The 21,632-nt window shown below is 44.7% G+C and overlaps 1 protein-coding gene across 1 annotated transcript in view; it reads left to right on the forward strand.

Moving 5' to 3' along the window:
• The first annotated feature begins 7,727 nt into the window (after window positions 1-7,727).
• EGFR (epidermal growth factor receptor) overlaps window positions 7,728-21,632 on the forward strand; it is a 221,650-nt gene continuing 207,745 nt past the window's right edge. Inside the window, exon 1 of the mRNA XM_027523275.1 lies at window positions 7,728-7,952. Coding sequence (XP_027379076.1) covers window positions 7,865-7,952 — 88 coding nt within the window. The 5' untranslated portion in view covers window positions 7,728-7,864. The remainder of the gene's footprint in view (window positions 7,953-21,632) is intronic.

The raw sequence follows: 21,632 nt of genomic DNA on the forward strand, positions 1-21,632 counted from the left end.
AGGAGATCTACATCGCTGTTTGAAAAACAAACGAGAAATATCCCCAAATCTCAGAAAAGAAGGTGTAAGGAAAGCAGTCAATATTCTCCTCTGTCCTCTTGAAATCACCAACCTCCCCCCCCTACCCTATTTCTCCTGCTAGTCCTGTTTCATTGCTCATTTAAAAGCTAAATATTTTTTAAAAGTACACAAAAGTTGAGGGAAGAGTGGGGGATGGGCAATATAGCCAAAACACCCAGTTACAAAGAGATCCTTATGAACAAAATCACAATAAAGGGTCACACCATCATCTCTGGCCACAGAGAGAAGAACCCCTCACACGCAGCACATCCGCAGGCGGCCCAGATGCACGCCCAGGAGAAGCTGGGAGTAACCATTAGGGTGGCCCACCCCGGACGCGCCCCCACCTCCACGCGTCCTCCCGGGCCATCCGGCCAGATGGCCAGGCCAGACTACAGCTCCGGCCTGAGGGTCCGCAGTCGGGCGCTCCTCCGCGCCTCTCTGCGAAGGGGGAAGGGAGCGCAGTGCACCCGGGGAAGGGAGGCAGGGGAGCCACTGTGTGGCGCGGGCGCTTGGTGAACCTGCAAACCAGGCTGAGCTCATGGTGGGCACAGACTTGGAGGGTATTTGCTCATTTCCCCACGCAGCTGTCGCAACAAATAACAGGTTTTTTTTTGAAGGCAAGGAACAACACCGGCCCTCCAAGTTTCATCATTAGAAACCTCAGGGGAAAAAAATCATTGTTGTTAGCTTGTTCCATGGGGAGACTGAAAGGGTGTTTTGTTTTGTTTTGTTTTTTAAAAGACTAATTCTATGTCCAGATTGTTTATATGACCATGAAGATTAGCTGAAGGGTAAATCTAATGGGCTGCCACTCCATGTAAGGGTTCAGAGCTGAGCCAATGAACTGTGTTTGCTTATTGCTCTGTCTGCATATGAGGAAGGCTTAGAAAACCTCCAGGAAATGAAAGAATGTTACATATACAACCCACAGCTCTGAAAAACGTGTACAGTAGTTTTGTCAATTGCTATGTGGTAGGTGCTTTGCCTACATTATTTTGTCGTAATAATTCTATAGTGGCAAAATAAATAAATAAATAAAAAGAATTAATGACAATTTATGGAGACAAAAACTAAGGCTTTTTGTTGGAAAGATTGAATAAATAAAACATGCTCAAACTCACAATGGCTCAGACAATAAAGAATATGTCTGCAGTGCAGGAGAGCCAAGTTCCATCCCCGGAACTAAGCAACTTTCATACACACACATGCTCAAAGTCCATTTAGTTAATGGCAATTTCTAGATCTTATTCATTTGGTTACTTCACACATGCCCCCTGCCCCATATATGTGTGTGTGTGTGTACTTGTGTATAATATATATTACACATGCACAGATATATATGTGTGAATGTTTATGTATCAAACATAAAGTAAATAATGTAATACAAATTATTCATAAAATATCATTTAAATATTTAACTAGGTGTTGAAGACCTTCTTGTATAAACTAAGTAATGCTAGGGTATAATAGAGTAAGAAACAACCTGGACATCCAGGTAGCTGAGCAAAGGTGAGTTTCTCTCCTGCTCTTCCTATCCATCATGTAGATGTGACAAGCTGAAGGGTCTGCTTCCTGCCGTCATCCTTATTCCAGGCCCAGGCTGAGGAGGAATCCACTCTCTGGACCATCACCAACTAAAGTAGAGGAAAGTGTCATGGGGAAGTGTACTCTGCTTCTGAAGAGTTTGCCCAGAAATGACATGAATCTCTCCATTATCATGTAACACAAGTCCAAGGCTGTAGGGGGAACAGAAGGTTCCATCCTCTATGGGGTGAGGGCAGCAAGACCCCATGGACACTCTGCTTTTCCTCATTGGGCTACAATTAATTGGTCTCAAGCGAGATTACTAAAGAGGAAAGGCAGTGGGAACTTGCCAAATGATCTTGCTGCTGCTGCTGCTAAGTCACTTCAGTCGTGTCTGACTCTGTGCGACCCCATAGATGGCCTCCTACCAGGCTCCCCCATCCCTGGGATTCTCCAGGCAAGAACACTGGAGTGGGTTCCCATTTCCTTCTCCAATGCATGAAAGTGAAAAGTGAAAGTGAAGTCACTCAGTCGTGCCCGACTCTTATGACCTAATGGACTGCAGCCTACCAGGCTCCTCCGTCCATGGGATCTTCCAGGCAAGAGTACTGGAGTGGGGTGCCATCGCCTTCTCCAGCCAAATGATCTTAGCATGTGACAAAACTAAGTCCCACCATTAGAACACCTCACTAATCTCCAGTGACAAAATAGCAATTCCCTTAAATGCAGGCATTGAGATTTCTAGCTACATTTGACATTATTTTTACAGTGGAATGGTAAAAAATCCTATTTTTTGATGGCATTGAGAAATCAGTGAAATTGGTAGAGGTGAGAGCAAACCCATAATGAGAACCACACCTAAAATGTGGCAGTAGCACTATTTAATCAGGAAGATTGAGGCTGCAAACACTAATGCCAGGAGTAGCCACACAGGCCCCATGACCTGTTGGATCAGGCTTGGTGGTGTTGGAGACCCAGTGTCCTTTCCGAAAACGACAGTTATCACCTTTCAAAATGCCAGCTTGCATGAAAGCCCACCCAGTTGGCTAGCACTTCGCATTTTTCAAAAGAAACACGAAATCCACATTTTGAATATGAAATCTCTTGATTTTTATTTTTATTTTTTTAAAGTGTTTTTTTTTTTTTTAAACTTTACATAATTGTATTAGTTTTGCCAATTATCAAGATGAATCCGCCACAGGTATACATGTGTTCCCCATCCCGAACCCTCCTCCCTCCTCCCTCCCCATACCATCCCTCTGGACCGTCCTAGTGCACCAGCCCCACTGCTATTAATACATTACTTTAATTGGAAAAAATATTACATGGACCCCACAGAACTACATCTGCATCCTGAACTTGGTTTGCAGGCCACCAGTTGAAACCTCTAGGCTAGTGTTTCTAGTAAGACAAGTAGTGACACCTTGGATAAAATATTTAGTGTCAGTTTTAAACCCTTAACATGAGCAAGGCATTGTGTAGAGTCCAGAAACTTTCTACAAGATCCCTGTGCAAATTAATTAACAAAAATCTCAACAATGCTAGAAACTAGCATTCAAAACAAGCTCCTGCTTTTTGAGCGTTATTGTTGTTGTTCAGTTGGTAAGTTGTGTCTGACTCTTTGTGACTGCATGGACAGGAGCATGCAAGGCTCCTCTCTCCTCCACTATCTCCCAGAGTTTGCTCAGATCCATTACCATTGAATTGGTGATGCTATCTAACCATCTCATTCTCTGTCACCCCTCTCCTCCTGCCCTCAATCTTTTCCAGCAGCAGGGTCTTTTCCAATGAGTTGGCTCTTTGCATCAGGTGGCCAAAGTACTGGAGCTTCAGTAACAGTCTTTCTAATAAACATTCAAGGTTAATTTCCTTTAGAATTGATTGGTTTGACCTCCTTGCAGTCCAAGGGACTCTCGAGAGTCTTCTCCAGCACCACAATTTGAAAACACCAATTCTTCGGCACTCAGTCTTCTTTATGGTCCAACTCTCACATCTGTACATGACTACTGGAAAAGCTTTGACTATACAGATCTATGTTGGCAAAGTGATGTCTCTGCTTCTTAATACACTGAATAGGTTTGTCATAGCTTTCCTTCCAAGGAGCAAGCATCTTAATTTTATGGCTGCAGTCACCATGTGCAATGATTTTGGAGCCCAAGAAAATAAAATCTGTCACTGCTTCCAATTTTGTCCCTTCTATTCACTAGGAAGTGATGAGACTAGATGCCTTGATCTTAGGTTTTTTAATATTGGGTTTCAAGTGAGCATTTGTTTATCTCCTCTTTCACACTCATCAAGAGGCTCTTAGAATGGTATCATCTGCATATCTGAGGTTGGTGATATTTCTCCTGGCAATCTTGATTCCAGCTTGTGCTTCATCCAGCCCGCCATTTAGCATGATGTACTCTGTATATAAGTTAAATAAGCAGAGTGACAATATACAGCCTTATCATACTCCCTTCCCAATTTTGAACCAGTATGTTGTTCCATGTCCAATTCTAACTGTTGCTTTTTGACCCAATCCAGGTTTCTCAGGAGACAGGCAAGGTGGTCTGGTATTCCCATCTTTTTAAAAAATTTCCACAGTTTGTTGTGATCCACACCATCAACCCTAGAGATAATGAAAAATACTAATGACATAAAATTTTTAGTAGTAAGAATACTAATGACAAATGAAGGCCTCAGCACTTCTGTGTCAGTATATTATCCCTGAAGAAGAAGCTGCATCTACTGTACCAGAGACAGGCCTCAACTCAGAGTCAGATGCATACAACTTGACTCAAAGGGAGAAGAAATCAGGAAAGCCTGCCACCAGCACCTCCCAGGAACCTCAGCAAGGGTTCTGGGGCCATAGACTCTTACCTTTCAGAAGCATGTGATCTCTGCTCACAGTGAATAATTGTAAGCGTGTAAAAGGACAGACATTTGAAAACATGTCTCCCTCCAACTCCTGACCCTCAACTACTTCCCAGCTGGGGAGATGTCCCCTCCAGTGGCAGTTCTTATATCTTCTCAAAATATATCTTTAGAAGAACTGTTGAGCATGTGTACATTGAAGTGGAAACCTGTTTTAGAAGCACATGTTCTTATAGAACTTTAGGATTGGAAGGCATCTAGTTCAGCTCTTAATTCACAGCTTCCCAGGTATTGCTTCTGCATCCAAATTTCTCTATCGATAGACAAACACACTTTCCACTTGGAGGCAACTCATCCCACTTCTAGAAAACTCCAGTAGTTTATAAAAGATAATTTTTAAAGTTCTGAACTCTGCCACTCTGGTGTTTTTCCTCTTCAGTTCTTGCTTTGACCTCAAAGGCCAGCGAAAACAGGTGGCCAAATGCCTTTTGCCTAAAATGGAACTTAAAATATTTGAAGCCTTCCCATCGTCACCCTGCCAAATAATCCTGGCTTCTCCTCCCCTTTCACAGGGTGTGTGGTTTCAGGGGATTCTCTGCCATGTGCCCTCTAGAAAGGATTGAACTCTTACTTAAAATACTCAGAAACCTCTTCAAAGAGGAGAACTGCTTATCAGAGGAGAAAAAGAGTTTCCAATTTGTAGCTGGCAAAGTAATGAACAAATCTGTGTTATGAAAATGGATGGACAACAGGAGATTTAATGTGTAAATTCTTGGTGTGCAGGGAGGCTTTATCTAGGAATTTGGTGGCCAAGTAGAAACTTTGGTTGTACTGTCTCTAAAAAGTTTCCCAAATATTCTGAAATAGAATTTGGAGGCCTAAAGTCTCTATGTGTCTCAGGTTTGGAAAAGTGGCAGTATGACAGTGATGAAGGACATTGCCAGGGTTTGGGTTCGAGACTGGCCTCATGACTAGCAAGGATGCTTTGAGACTTTGGGCAAGTTATTTACTTAACATTTCCTAGCCACAGCATCATCTTGCCATAAAAGGCAGACAAGTAACCTTGCTCATGGGTGGTCAGATAAGTGAATTTCTGAACAGTACCTAGTACAGTGGAGTCAGGGCTGCTCCTGCTTTTCTTATGGTGGTGATGGTGGTGGCAGCTTTTGCTTGGGCTATGGCCCGGGATGTGACCTGGGGTCACTTTCTTCAGAGGCTGAGTACTCAAGCATCCTCTACAAGGGGTCCAGTCTGGGAAAAGCTCTGCTCTCTCAGGATATCATTTCTGCTAGCTCAGTCACACAGTTCTTTACTTAACAAGTAACACATTTATGAGTACATACCCCTCCGTGTACCTACCAAAGAGCATAAAATCATCCTGAATGTCACCCTTCACATCACAAGCTCAGGACATGTCACATACCTGTCCTAGGAGGATGGTGAACCACCCTTTTCTCCCCACTGGACCCACTCCATATTGACTTGTGTGCCACACTGTCTCTTCAGGTAATTGTTTCCACAAATCTCTCCTTCTTGAGATACCATCAGGTCATGTGGAAGGATGTACTGTGAAGGTTATCGCTGTTGACCTCTTTTGGGGGACTCATGGGAGAATTCCTGTGCAGTCTTCCAAATTGGTGGTAGTTTTGTGTTTTAATGGACAATATGATCCATGCTACCGCATAAATGTTCCTCAACAAAGGCTTAGGGATCAGTCTGTAGCCCTTGTGGAGTACATGCCTGGAACTTCTGTGAGCAGGTCAGCTATGCAAAGTACCCCTGGCTGCACTCCATGCCCACTGCTACGTGCCCCTGTGCCCTTCTCTAGCAGACGGTGTTTTCCTGTGGTTGTTTTTCTATAAACCACTTTACGTCCTTGCTTGGAATGTTTGGAGGGGACTGAAGCCATGGCCTGCAGAATCTACACAGCCTTCTTCATCCAGGGGCTGGATGAGTTCAACAGGCTCAATGGTCATCCTGATTCATTAAAATGAAGAAACAAACACAAATAACTCTAAATTTAAAGAAGCCCCACCCAGGTTCCATGGACTTGGTCCCTGGGAAGGAAAGATGCAAGTTCTGCTCCTCCCACCATAGGAAAGGTCCTGCTCTAACTCCAATTATTGTGAGTTTGCGATTCCAGCTTAAATATCAGGGAGACCAGAGGTAAACCACCTGAATGTCACAGTGGATCTTGTGAAGAGGAGTCTGACTGTAGATGGTGGAGGACGTCTGTTTTGGAGGAAGAGGAGCAGTAGGTTAGGGTGGGCTTTGCAGAAGGAATTTAGCTAAAAAGATCCTGCAGCCTGCTGCTGCTGCTAAGTCACTTCAGTCGTGTCCGACTCTTTGCGACCCCAGAGATGGCAGCCCACCAGGCTCCCCGTCCTTGGGATTCTCCAGGCAAGAATACTGGAGTGGGGTGCCATTGCCTCCTCCCCTGCAGCCTGAGAAAGCCTAATTTCTTCCTGCCCAGTCCTTAGTGGGTTTCTCTGTCTTTCTCTTGCTTGAGTTACACCGTGGTTGTCTCTGGGCGGAGGGGCATCTAGCTAGTATTTATATTAAGCCTTTATTCTAAGCGCTTTGACTTTCTGAAGTGATTTACTTCATGTACCCCTGGCATACTCCTTCGGTGCCAAGCATTGATTCAACAAACATTTTTCCAAGGCTAGTCTCTGCCAGGAGTTGGGTGTCCTTGTTTCATTTGAATTCGAGGGTGCTTGACGCCACCTGAAGGACCCTCGGGCTTGAGAGAGCATCTCAGAGGCCAGACACCCACCCCAGCCACGTGGGCGCGGCTAACGAACGTCTTAGCTTCCAGGCCACTTCCGATCCTCACTGGGATCCCAGGGTGCTCAGAGGAGTTGGGTGCCAGAATAAAGCGGTGGTTTCCCCCAAGGCACCCTTATCTGGCCTTGGGCCTAGGGCTCAGCCAGTTTGCCTGGAGTTAGTACAAGTTTGCCCGGCAAATTGGAGGGAGAAAGAGGGGAAATGGTAACCCCGCACAGAAGTGGCTCGAAGAAGGCTGGATTAGGGAGACAGCAGGCGCGTCCGCGAGGGACGCCCGGCTCGGCTCCTCACGGCCCCTCCGTGGGCACCGGGCTCCTGGGGCAGCCGCTGTCCGCCGCCCCTAGTCCTGCCGGCCGGCGCTCCTCCGGCGGGTTCCTCCTCGGTCAGGCGCGCGGTCCGCCCCTCCTCCCGGTCCCTCCTCCTGCAGCCCGGCCTCCCCGCGCCCCCGCCCCCGCCTCCGCCCCAGCGAGCTAGAAGTCCCGGTGGCTGGCGCAGCGCGCAGCCTCCGCCCCGGCTCGGTGCGCACGCCCGCGGCCCCACGCGAGCCCTGTCCGTCCTGCGCCGCCGTGTCCCGCGCCGCCGAGACCAGCGCACGGCGGCCGCTGCGTCCCAACCGAGTGCGGAGCCCGGCGCGATGCGACTCTCCGGGGCGGGCCGCGCGGCGCTCCTGGCGCTGCTGGCAGCGCACTTCCAGACGAGTCTAGCGCTGGAGGAGAAGAAAGGTAAGGACGCCCGCGCCGCCGTCCTTCCCGTCCCGGGCGGCCGCGCTTTCCGCCGGGCTGCAGAGGAATGCGCGTCTCGGTTCCGGGCGGCGGGGCAACCTCGGGCGCGGGACGCGGGGCGCGCCGGGCCGAGGAGCCCGGAGCGCAGCTTTCCCCTCAGCTCTCCTGCCCTCCGCGGGCTGGACGCCCAGGCGAGCGCGTCCCAGCACGTGCGCCCACAATCTGCCCGGGCCGGGAGCTGAGACGGGACACTGTCCACCCCGCTCCCTCGGACCTCCAGGACCGGAGCGGCCCTCCGCGCCCGGCCCCGCACCCGCGCCCAGCCTCCGGTCAGGCTCCCGAACCTGGCAGCCATCCTCCCAGAGCAGCCTTGACCTGGAGGCCCGGAAGCTCGTTCCGGGCACCGGCCACCTGTGCTGCGAGTCAGGGAGGGCCGAGGTACCCGTTGGCACCAGGGGGCGGGTCTCACAGCGCCTCCACACCCGGGTGCGGCCCGAGCTGCCCCCGCCGTCCGCGCCCCTCAGGCGGTGGACTCTCCTGAGTGGTGGTTTCCCGGGACTCCCGAGACTCGCCCCCACCTGCGGCCCGTGGGCCGCGTGTCCCGGCTTCGAGGTGGATGGGACGGAGCGGTGGGACAGGCCGTGGCCAAACAGCCGGGGCTTGGTGCGAACGCCCCAGGGGCGGAACCCATCCTGGCTGGTTCCCCACGGTTTCAAAACAGGGCTCACAGCAAGCTTTCCTCCTCAAAATCCAGAAATTTTTGTGTTTGGGATGTGTTTTCTAGTTTTGAAGAATTTGACATTAAGCCAACCAAAATATTAAACTTAATTTAAATTAAAAAAAATTTGATGTCCGTGATTCACGTGTGCCAAATATCCAGACCGAACATGAGCGAGTCTGGCTTCGTGACTGCCGACCATAAACCCACTTGAAATGAGAAACATGCCTCAGAAGGTTTAATTGCACAATTTCAAGATCGAGCAGCTTGGGTTCCGAGAGTCAGGTCTGTACTTGCTGTTGAGGTCATTGGCACAGGGTATGGTGCTGAGCGAGTTTGATGCGGGAGCGCTAAGGCATAAAGCAGTGTTTCCCAAACTTTGTTTCAAATTAGAATCACTTGGGATTTGAAACAGAACAAACAAAAAACGATGTCTGGCTCCCACCCCCAGACTTTGTCATTTCACTGGTCTGGGGTGAGTCCTGGTTGTATGAATTTTTAAAAGCTCTTTAGGTGATTCTGTTGGGCAGCCAAGTTTGGAAATCACTGGCAATAGAGGTGAAATCTCTGGCAAGATTGCTGCCGATGTAAAAAGCTCTTTTGGAACATCTGGAGTTTTAACAATCTTGCAAAGGAAAGAGAATGATGATTTTAGTAAAAAAAAAAAAAAAAGGAAAGAAATTAGTTTTTTCAATGAAAGTCTCTCCTCCTCTGAGTCCCAGGCTGTGGTCCAGCTCCTGAATCAGTTGACAACAGGATTCCCGCCTGAAGGCAGGTGGCAAGGGGACCCCATCCTTATTTTAAACCCTTGGAGTGCCTCCAAAGCATCACTTTTCTCACTTCAGAAATGTTCCCAGCTCTTTGCTGTTACCCTTCTGAACACTACTATTAGTGCTTAAAGATTCTTTTCTAAGAAATATATAAATACCACTTAAATTGCCTGTTAGTCCCATGTTTGTTTAAAACAGAATGCTTCTGAATAGAGTAGTGAGAGTAGGTGAACAAATGTTAAAGTAAGAAGACCAAAATGTACAGGGCAAATTATTAACAGCAAGTGTTAAAGACCCGTGTTGATCAAATTGGTAAGTTTTATTCTAGAATATTTACTCATTTTAGAGAGGTTTGTTTTTGTTCTTGCTGCACTTGGTCCTGTTAGACACCATTTTAAGTGTCCTTTTAATCCTTACATCAACCATACAAGTTGGTTCTTGTCATTATATGTGGGGAAACCGAGGTATGGAAAAGTAAAGTGACTTTCCCGTAGCTTGCAAAAGGCAGATCTTATAGTCAAACTCTGGCCCCAGAGCCCTCCCCTAGGCGCTGCCTGTGTTGCTCTGTGCGAGTTCTGGCTTTTGAGGAGCCCTGTCGGTGTGTGTGATGTAGGATGCTGGCAGAGGGAGGAAGAAGACTGGGGATGAGGAAGCCACCTGCCCATGGTGTGTACTCCTGCTCCCAGTACTCAGGAGGCCCCTTTTGTGGAAGAACTCTGTCACAAAGTGAGCGATGAATGTGGAGATTGCTGGAGGAGTGTTGAGCAAGTTCCTTGCTTTTGAAAAACAGAAAGGTGAAGATGCTGCTCCAGAAGTGATCCTGGATGGTATTCTCAGCTAGGCCATCCTGCCTGGCCCCTCCTCAGGTGATATCCTTGGCTCAGTAGATCTGGGCTGTATAAAAGAGAACAAATTTGGGGATTTTGAATCGTATCCAGGGTGAAGCCTCCCTTTCTTTAAGGAGACTAGAGGACGCCCACTCAGTACTGGCCTGGAGGCCAGGAGCCTGTGTCCTCATTCCCACGCTGTGTGAAGGTGAATGTGTCCCTTGCCAGCTCCAGGTTCTGAGACCTTGTTTCTCAATTCAATGAATGTTTATTGAGTGCATCGCGTGTGCTAGACATGATGAGTTAAAAGGGGCCGTGGTTATCCTAATGGTTTGTTTTGTTGTTTCCAGAGTGGTGCTTTAGGCCACTGATTAAGTAGTATCTTGCTTTTCCTATCTGGAAAGGAGACCAGCATCTGTGTGGCTGTCATCTGTCCACACTATGTAGCTCCATCTAGCAGTAAATGGCTGATAGCTCCCATCGGCTTTGGACTGCCATTTCATGCTTCATATATTTAGTTGCATAGTCCATAAGTTTTCAAGAACTTATTCTGAAATTTGAAGATACCAATTGCCAGAATTCATTGTGCTACATAATTAGACTCAGTCCATGTGATGGCACTAACATGTTGTAAAATGTTGTTAGAGGTGGTGTCAATAAAGAGAAGAATTCTGCCCTATTTAAAATAAAACATTCTTTGTTTTTCCTTTGGTCCAAGCTCCAGAACCAGCAGCTAGTGTCTGAAACTTTCTTCACGGGAGTGGCAAGCCAGCTCTAACATTAAACTGATGATCATGGTATTTAAGAGAAGATAGCCCATATTGGTACCCCAAGCCTCGATATGGGGGCAGGATCTGTGATGGGGATCCTCAACTTGTTAAAGGACATCTAGGAGCTCTCCTGGCCCCTGCCATGTGACTTGCTGTGAAAGTTGTGTTTGTGTGTGTGTGTGTGTGCGCTTTAATTTGGACTTAGTATAGTAGAAATGGGTTTTGGTTTTACTAATGGGGATATGTTTTCCAGAAAAGATCCAAGTTCTAGAACAAGTTCTAGGCATTGTTTCCTTGTAGACGTAATTCAAAAACTAGATTCTGCTTCTCAAACCCTGTTGTGTTTTCTTCTATTATTTGTGGACATTCAAGATTATAAGAACCATTTTTTATTTCAGTTAATAATTACTTGTTTATTTCTGAACCATCAACACATACGGAACAGAATTTACATCTTAGCTTGTTCTTATACGTCATTCCCATTTGCATCAGAGCTTCTGCTCGTACCTTCTTTTTCATCTTCCTTCTAAAAGGTTTTTTCCCGGAGAAAATTCCGACAGTTTTTTCTTTGCACAATGTCTAAGGATAGTCTGCCATGCAGCCCATGGGCGTCAGCAGGTGAGCTTGAATTGAGGCAAGGATCCAGGCTTTAGGACTTACGCCAAATAACCGGTTTGACTGAAATTTTCACCTTTTCAGAATCATCAGGTCCGGCTTCCTTGCAACAGGTTTAGGTAGACACGATTCAGTTGTCTAGAAGGTTCCCTGAGCCAGGTGGGGCAGGAGGGGTGGCTGGGGCTGGTGACTGTGGTAGCTTGTTTACTTAGCCCCATTAGAAGCTAAGCGCTGAATTTGACATTTTAATCTCTGAAGACATTGAAGTATAATATCAAATGTCTGACCCTGTTGAACGAGCATCTGTGAGTTGTATATGCTTAAAATAAATTTTACTCCTACCAAATTTCAGCAGCTTGCTTAAGAAAGTCATTTGTGAAAGCTTAAGTGTGGAATAGAGTTTCCTTTTCTGTTCTGCATTATACCCCATTTTGGTGGGTTCTCATGGAAAAACCCAGGGTCCGAGTATCTTTTCTGACTGTATCTGGAATGTGCCTTTATCAAGAGCCTTGAATTGCAATTTAGTGAACTAATGATTGGATGAGAATGTCTCGAAAACAGTTTTTTTTTTTAATTAATTTTTTTATTGAAGGACAATTGCTTTACAGAATTTTGTTGTTTTCTGCTAAACCTCAACATGAATCAGCTATAGGCTGATATATACACACATGCCCTCCCTTTTGTACTTCCCTCCCGTCTCTCTCCCCATCCCACCCCTCTAGGTTGATACAGAGCTCGTGTTTGAGTTTCCTGAGACATACAGCAAATTCCCGCCAGCTACCTCTTTTACATTTGGTAATGTAAGTTTCCATGTTACTCTTTCCGCACATCTCACCCTCTCCTCCCCTTTCCCCAAGTCCACAAGTCTATTCTCTATGTTTGTTTCTCCACTGCCACCCTGCAAATAAATTCCTCAGGACCATCTTTCTAGATTCCATATATATGTGTTAGAATACAATATTTATCTTTCTCTTTCTGACTAACTTCACTCTGTTCTAGGTTCATCCACCTCATTAGAACTCACATGTGTTCCTTTTTATGGCTGAGTAATATTCCATTGTGTATATGTACCACAACTTCTTTATCCATTCATCTGTCGATGGACATCTAGGTTGCTTTCATGTTCTAGCTATTGTAAATAGTGCTGCAGTGAAAAATAGGATACATGTGTCTTTTTCAATTTTGGTTTCCTCAGGGCATATGCCTAGGAGTGGTATTGCTGAGTCATATGGCAGTTTTATTCCTATTTTTTTTAAGGAATCTCCATACCGTCTTCCATAGTGGCTGTATCAATTTACATTCCCACCAACAGTGCAAGAGTGTCCAAAACAGTTCTTGATACAGCCACAATTGCACCTGTTACTAGGTGGCCAGTAAACATGGCTTTGACTTAGTTTATTATATTTAATTATTATTATATGAATTAACCACTGTTGTTCTTCCTTTGAGTAAAAAGACAGGTATTATTACGTATGACAACTTTGGCTTTTATTTGCATTTTTTTTCTTTATGTTCGAGCCATGGTGACTATTTGTGCTGTTCCATCCACAGTTTGAGCTCTGGGAATGAATCTGACTTGATACTTGCCCATAAGTGTCTAGAAGTCAAAAGAAGAAGAGATCTATAGATAACAAGTGTGAAAATGTCACAGAAGCAGTGATAGAATTCAATGCAAGATAAAGAAGTCTTCTGGTATTTAGTCCTTGCTTTAAATTCTGCCTGCAGAGGGGGCTAGGTGTAGCACCAAATGGAAGGATTACTCATTTGAGCCTGAAAAGAACTATGTGTATTTCCCCAGATAATATGATGTGAAGGACATTCCAAGAAATGTGTCAAGAGTAGCAAAGTCCTGAAGAGCACTGGTTATCCATTGTGGTGGGAGGTGAAGGGAGAGCTGACGAGGCTGCAGTTGTTTGAGAGCTATGTGTGAAGGGAGGGGCGCCATGCAGCTAGGAACTGGTGTAATGTATTTGGTGGAAAGAAGACTCTAGCAGGCTTGTGGGGAATGGGTTACATGGGCAATGGTAGAAATAGGGAGATGGGTGAGTCATGCAGATGAAATGCTGTAGCAGAACATGAGATGAAATGTGCAAGAGACTCAGGAAGATCGGAGGTGGAATTGATTGATAATCATATGTCATGAGTACAAGAAAGAGAGAGTTCCAGGATGACACACAGGCTTCTGACTTGAAAACCTGGACAAACATAAATGCATTCACAGAGGCTGCAAGTGCTCCAGGAAGAGTAGAGTCAGTTGGTGGAATTTGCGGTACTCTGATAGAAAAGTCCAGGAGGCAGTTGCAGTATACAGGTCTGGAGTCCAGGAGAGTGGTGGCCTTGAATTGTTGTTTTATTAGCATTTCAATGTCTTTGGTATTGTGTTTGTCTTCAATGTTTTTGGCAGTGGAACAACTCACCCCAACCTCTTCCATGCTCTTTGTCACCATCCATACTGAGCCTGGCCAGGTTCTAGATTACCTGCTGCTTTTTGGACTAGGCCACTGTGATTAGCAAGCCAGATTAGGTGCAGTTATCAACAACCGTACATATTGTGCATGTAAGTACGTTAAGAATCATGTACTTGTAATCATGTTATCATGGAATGATCTCATGTATGTTGAGAATCATGTTAGTATACTGCTGCAAATCATCAGATGAGAATTCACCATTTCTTATGTAGGAAAGCATCAGATTGCTTTTTTTATATGTTAATGACTGATCCAAAAAGACTAGGAGGTGACTCTTTTTTAAAAAACAAAACAGAACAGTAGCCTTTGAACTTTGAACATTCCTCACCAAGAAACTTCTGGAAAAAAAGGATGCCCTAGGTCAGTCCAGTCAAAATTTCTGGAGGATGGAGCACTGAATATACCTTTAAAAACTCCCTGGGGGGTTGTGAAGAGTACATTAAGTGGTGTGTGCAGCTTGTGCAGACAAGTTTTGTCTCTGTTTCCTGACTTCCACTTTTCACACATTACACATGGGTTTCCTCAAGATCAAGGAACTGGTTTATATTTCATTAGTAAAAGAGACTCAAAGTTACTTTTTTTTTTCATGAACTGATACATGAGAAGTCTAGTCCACTGGCTTCTAAGTATGTCCCAAGACAGCAGTAAGAGCATCTTGATAGGAATGTCCATTCCTGAATCCCCACCCAGACCTCTGGATAATTGCTGGGGGTCAGGCCCACGATGATATGCACACCAGGGTGGAAGAGCTGCTGACGTGCTGCCTACAGACCTCAGGCTGGGTTCTGAGTTCACTGGAGGAGCACGGTAACTGCGTCTGGCCTTCCTGGATGCATAGTTTGCAGAGCTGAGTTGGGACAGGGACACGTGTAGTACAGCGTCTCATGACAGACATGACAGGGGTTTGATGGGAGCCCAAAAAAGGAGCTGCCTCTGTCTCTGTGACAGTGGCAGTGTCCCCAGAAGAGGACGTATAGTTGAACCTCAAAGGATGAAGTTTTTGCCTGGTCTCTGTGCGAAGGGAAAAGAGAGGCAATATTGTGGCTGATGTTCCTGCAGTGGGCCCACCATGACTGGTCATGTCATACACGCAGGGGCAAAGGCGTTTAGCATTTCCTGCTTCATTTTCTTAATAATCATAAGGAAACTCACAATATCAAAAGTAAAGTGCATTTAAAAAATACAATGGCCATTTGGTCGTTTTTTAAAAAAGTAACCAGATATGAAGGATTGAACTAGAATCTGGACAATAGTTGATAGTTTTAACATTCTCCCCAGTAGCATGATTTGGCCCTAAAACTTATTGTGAATAAGAAAAATGACCTTGTCCGATCCTTTATGTAACTCCTACTACAGAAAGCAAAGAGAGAATGAAAACAGAAGTCTGCCTAGTTCTGGACACAATAAATACTTGTTAAATCACACTGAACTCAGAAAATCTCTCGCATTAATCGAGCCTTGCTCACTTGTAAATTATAAGACATCTGTTTCCTGATTCACTGTTGAAAACTGGTTTACCTGTTTATTTGCAGAGGTTGTTTGGAAACAAGCAGGCAGACTTGTAACGGGGTTAATGGCTGTTGATGCACCCCTGTGTACTCATTCCTGCCTTTATGTGGAAAGAAATATGGAGGCGGTTCTAGACCACTGTTTACTTAGAGCATTTGTGAAGGACTTTATTTTAAATGCAGCAACATGATACCTGATGGTTTCCTACTACAGACGCCCAGGCCTGCTCATAGCGGGTGATGTCATGCCTTAGCAGCTGTAGTCCCTTACTCATGAGGTTATCATGGCCACTGGCTAAAGTTCCTTTCTTTTACTCTAGGTAAAAGCTTCTTATTTTTCTTGGAGAAAACTGACTCACTGCTTATAGTCTCTCCAGGATGACAAGCTGAATATGTGTGAATGTATGTGAAAAACTGTGCCTGTTTTACTTTCTTTGCCCTCACTCATAAAATTCATCTCTAGTGTCTGGAATAGAGACAAATCATTTATTGATCCTGTGGAAGTCCTTCAGGACAGGCAAGTGTTCCCGGAAATCTCTTGTGATTGTAAATGGGATTTCAGAAAGTTTTTCAAAACTTTTTTTACCTGTTTTACTTACTTACCAGCAAATGCTGAATACCTGAAAATTGTCAGGAGATTTCATTGCCATTCTTTTTCTGCATTTACACAATATCTCTTAGTTCATTCGTATGTGTCATAAGCCAGAGTAGATGGCTAAAATTGTGCCAAACAATATAAATTAAACTATTTTAAGTTGCAAGAGCCTTTTTTTTTTTTTTTAACTAAGGTATATTGTAACGTAATACTAGGAAGTTTAAAAATTACCATCTCTTTCACAAGGGGAAAAAAGCCCAGAACTTTCGGTTTCATCTACTTTTGATTAAGTCCAGATGAATGACAAAAAAGCAAAAGGTGGTAGTTGAAGCATTATTGTATCACCTATTGGTGTTTAAGGTACTGATTTTAATTAAGAGGCGTTTCAAGACTTGTTCTTGGTTTTGATTTGCTACAGCGTTAATAAAGAATCAGAAACCTTTCCTTATAGTTACTTCCTGATTGCTTTATCTCTTACCGTTTCCTAGTACTTATGCCTGGAACGCATTTACAAGTAAGAAGAATGTATTACCTTAATCTGTCCTCCCTTCCTCCTTCCTTTCTCCCTTTCTTTTGTTTTTGGAAGCTGCTATGAGTAAGCCTTTGCAGAGAAAGAAAACTTTGACAAAAGATCACAATAAAAAACTTTGATAAGGGACTGTAAAAATATAGAATATAATTGTTTAAGTTAGAAAGTATCAAAGACATTCATGCTTATGATTATTTTTAGTACAAATAAGCATATTCACGTATCACTCCTTGAAAAGTGGCATTGCTCAAGGATTTTGTCTCAGTATGCAGCTTCGTGTATTTTTTCCCAGTAATATGTTGTTAGTTACAAGGGGGAAGAGAAAACAGGCTGGAATCTACCTTCCCAGTTTCAACTTCCATAAAATAACTAAAGCACATGGTTATGAGACTCCTGCCAACTGGAAGTATCTATGAAATTAAAAGCAAATCTAAATGCATGCAAGATATGTATTTAAACACATTGATAATAAATGTATTGTGCCTATAATTTAGATGCTAAAACATTGATGTCATAATAATAATAACAGCTTGCGTTTGTACAGCACTTCACAGTTTACACAATGCCTTAATATCCATCTTTCCAAGCCTCCTAACAACCCCACAGGATGGAGATAATTATTCACATTTGAAGGTGCAGGACTCAGGCTCACAGGCATTCTGCACTTTGCTTGTGGTCGCCGGACTAGTCGACACTTTGGTGCTGAGAGCTTTTCCTGCTTCATAACAGACACTGTTTTCGAACTGCTGTGTCAAATGTGCCCCCAAACTCTCCTTACTCCTCCTTTGAGACGGGTTTTTAGCTGTTGATACCGCCTATCATTTTTAGTCCAATTTGTGAATCAAAAAACTAACAGTATTCTTCAACATTTCTGTTATATTTCTCTTACTTCTATTTAATGCCTCTCAGAAGTTCTGTTCTGTTTTTGTCCCTTTCCTATTTTTCCTCATGTTTTGAAGTATTTTTTTAGTTTTCTTATATATGTGTTAGAGTAGCCTATTTCATAAGATATAGGCAGTGAATTTATGAGCCTTGAAAACATTTACTCTAGAAATTAAATGTATAACTTTATTGTAAAGAGTCATAAACCATCAAGGAGATGTGGGTTCGATCCCTGGGTCTGGAAGATCCCCTGGAGGAGGAAATGATAACCCACTCCGGTATGCTTGCCTGGACAATTCCATGGACAGAGGAGCCTGGTGGGCTGCAGTCCATAGAGTTGCAAAATTGAACAGGACTGAGCGACTGAACACATACAACACAAACTTATTTAAATTTGCCAGACCTGTAAATACTTGAAGAAAAATGAAGGGAGAAAGCAACTTGAAAGAGCAGTTGGATCAGTTAGCAATGCCTGTGGCAAAATGTGCTCATTTACGTACACAGTTCTGTGAAGAGTCGTATCTGTGATTTAAATGGAGCACATAGTTCAGTTCATTAGGGTGTGTAAACAGCTATTATGAAAAGATACACACTCAGTAAACAATGTGCACTCCAGGATGGCTCACACCCTTTACACGAACCCATTCTGGATGGTATCATCCTTGGAAGCATGGACTTTAAGGAGAAATTATTACAAAAATAAAATTGTTCCACTTTGAGGAGCTTTGTTAGTTAAATTGATGGAACAAGGACTTCATTTATGCAGAGACACCTTTTCTCAAAGAAATACCAGACACGGTGTTCGTTCTCCCCCGTTATGAAGGAAAGGACATTTGTTTGTCATTGTTTATTCCTAGCATAGTGGAAACTTTTCAGTACTCCAGCAGAAATTCCCGCAAAGCATGTTTATATTTCATAATTATCAAGTGAAATAGGAAAAAGTTTGTAAGTAAGCAGCATAATTGGTCTGCAGTTGCTGCCTGTGTATTACAGGTGTAGGTCTGTCACTGAGAGAACACATGATCTTTGCAGCCTGAGATGGCACAAACCCTCGCAGAGAACAGGCAACTAGTGTATTGATTTCAGGGCCACTTTAGTAACTGAGCCTCTAAGTCTTGCGAAAGTTACTTGGGCAAAAGCTATGCCATTTCACCTTCAGTCAGCAAAGTCTGCCCAGCCAAGGCAGAACAGAAAGTTAAGCAATTTGGTGAAACAGAACAACGTAAGGAGTCAATCAGATGAATTACCCAGTTTTTCGCTTCACTTTCAGCCTCTAGATACTCTTTTTTGTTTAAATGCACATTTAACCTTGTGCCTGGTTTGGGGGAGGCACTGAGTAAAAGTCCCAGGTAGATGGAGGATTTGGGCAGGTATCTCAAGTCCATGTTCCCTCGTGACGTAGTGATTGTTCTTAAAGTCTCGAATAGAAAAGCTAGGTTTTTAGATTGTTGAGCAGTGGCTACTAACTATGCATAATGTTGCCCAGTTGCAAAAACAAAACATTCAAACTGTAGCCAGGGAAATAAGTAGTCAAAAGTTCCAGGTCTGAAGCATCCTAGGAACCAATGAGAATGGGGTCTTTGATGCCTTGATGGGGACAGTTGTCAGGAGTGCCTGCGTCTGTTGCATTTTTCTTTCCTCCTTGGACTCATTTTGGGGAGAGTTTGGACTTTATCCGCCTTCTAAGCTTGTATCGTCTCACCTAGGTGACAAGGGAGAGGTGGACCGAGGTGACAGTCACAGTGACATGGAACAGGGGTGAACACAGGGCTGCCGAGTGCAGTTTATAGAAGTTTTACAGGCGGGGTGACTTCTGGACACTATGTACAAGGCTGATTTTTAATTAAGACAGAACAACTAGGTATCATGTAACGTAATAACAATATGCAGTCCTGATCTCGTGACTGTCACATGTCCAGTTCACAAGCTGCTCTGTCCAGCCAGAAGGGGCTCAGGTTGAGTTTAAGAGGCACTTTAAAAGTAACAAATGATAATTAATACCCAGTGGTTTTGAAATGAGCCATCAAGCATGCCGACTCAGTGGCGTCTCTTGGTGACGGGGAGAGGGTAGGATCATGAAGTCTGTGTCTGTCTAGGGAAGCGGCTCTGGCCAGCGAGGTGGAAGCTGAGTGTGCCTCACAGGGAGGAGCGTGTCTGCAGAGGGGTTTCCTTAGAGTTTGATCAGTGACATTTCATAAAGCTTCACACACATGCACACACCTCTGCCTCCTGGTGTGGCCTGGCTGGCCCTGACAGGTGCATCCTGACACACGTGGCTGGGACATGTTTGTAGGTCTGCACGTGTGTGCCGCCTCCAGAGGTGTGCAACCACTGCCCTCTGACCATCCTGACTGTCTCTGTTGTTGGTGTCTTTTTGCCACAGTCACTTATCAATGATCTCTGCCCACTAGTTGATACAGACTTGATTCTCCTGAAGAATCTGTATCTGTTTGTATTTTGGGGACTGTAGAGTGGAATATGTGTGTTACTTATTAAAATGTTATTATTAAATGGGGGAAATGTCCCTGGGCTTCTTGACTCAAACAGGGAAAGAAGACACTTCTTCAGCCAAGAAGTGACTACATTTGTGGGGTGAAGAGGACCTCCCAAACTGGAGGCCAACAAAGTCACATGTGCCAACTGTTCAGGGCTCTTGAAGTAACTACTCTCAAAACCAAAGCTTCCATTAGGTGGGTGTTTGTGAACCTCACTGGTTCTGTGTCCAGAATTATCATGTTTATGATTAATTTTTCCAGTCTACATATTATTATGCTAAAGGATGCATTAGACCAGTGATTCTAGGACCAATCATCATCAACATTCGACAGATGACTTTTTTTTTTTCATTCTAGGAAAGGCAATAATAACCTTCTGTATCTCTAACATCTACTTGGGGTTAAATGTTTTATAAACAGGACAAACAAATGTGCACATGGGACTAAAATATAAATATACAAAATGATTATGTCAGAGAACGTCTAGATCTGCTATGTGGTGCCTTTTTGGATAAAAGTTACTGAGGCCCCCCTGCCCCCTGAACACACACAGGGTGGTGTGGGGTCTGGATTGGGCTTCACCTCTTGGTTGCTGGCTCAGCCCAGCAGCCCTGTGAGTCCTGCTTTCCTCATCTTTAGAATGGAGACACAGTCGTAGTGCTTATCTCCTGGTGCTGCCAAGAGGATGAAAGGAGATGATTATCCATTCCACAGGAGCTCACTGTATGACTGTGTAAGTGCTGTGCCTTGCACTGTAACCTCTAACCCTTACCTCAACCTTCACGATTCCTGTCCCTTCACCTACCTGAACGCATGTGCCCAGGAAGGGTCACTCTGGAGCCTGCCTGGGACCCGTGTCCTCAGCAGATGCTTGCCTCTGCCCCAGACACCCACCAGCTCTGGGTCCTGGGAAGGCTGTGGGGTCCCGGCAGCAAAGGCTCCCCAGACCCACTCTTTCCCTCCGCAGTGGGCCTCACTTTCCCTCAAAAGAGCGCTGTTGTTGTTTTGTTCCTGTAGATCCCTGAGCCAGTTTTTAAAATGCTCCTGGTTTCATTGTACAACTTGATGACGTATTCCTGTGCTGTTTGCACGTTGGCGCTTCATTGTGGCCATGGTGAAAGGCCGTTTCTCCTCTGCTTTCCTTGCTCACTTTCTCCTTTCGTCACCACAGCACACACAGCAGAGATGGCCACACACATTTCCCAGCCTCTAAGACTTCAGGGTCCCCTCGCAGACGCCCTGTCGGAAGCCCATGCCCCTCTCAGTGACAGTTATGTTTCTAAAGAAAGAAAAAAGTGGAAGTGTTATTTGCTCTGAAACTAATTCAACTGTTTCAGGTAGTGCTTCGTGCACTTGTGATGGGTTTTAAGCCCCTACACGTCCCACCCAGCGGCCGCTGCCTTCATCCGGGCGCCAGCCTCATAACTTCCTTTGCTTTCCTGTTCTTCACTGAGTTTGTACTAAGATTTTCAGGTGCTCTTGTGGAGCCATGAAAATGCACCA

The sequence above is a fragment of the Bos indicus x Bos taurus genome, chromosome 22 (assembly GCF_003369695.1).
Source record: "Bos indicus x Bos taurus breed Angus x Brahman F1 hybrid chromosome 22, Bos_hybrid_MaternalHap_v2.0, whole genome shotgun sequence".
In the NCBI taxonomy this organism is placed as follows: domain Eukaryota; kingdom Metazoa; phylum Chordata; class Mammalia; order Artiodactyla; family Bovidae; genus Bos; species Bos indicus x Bos taurus.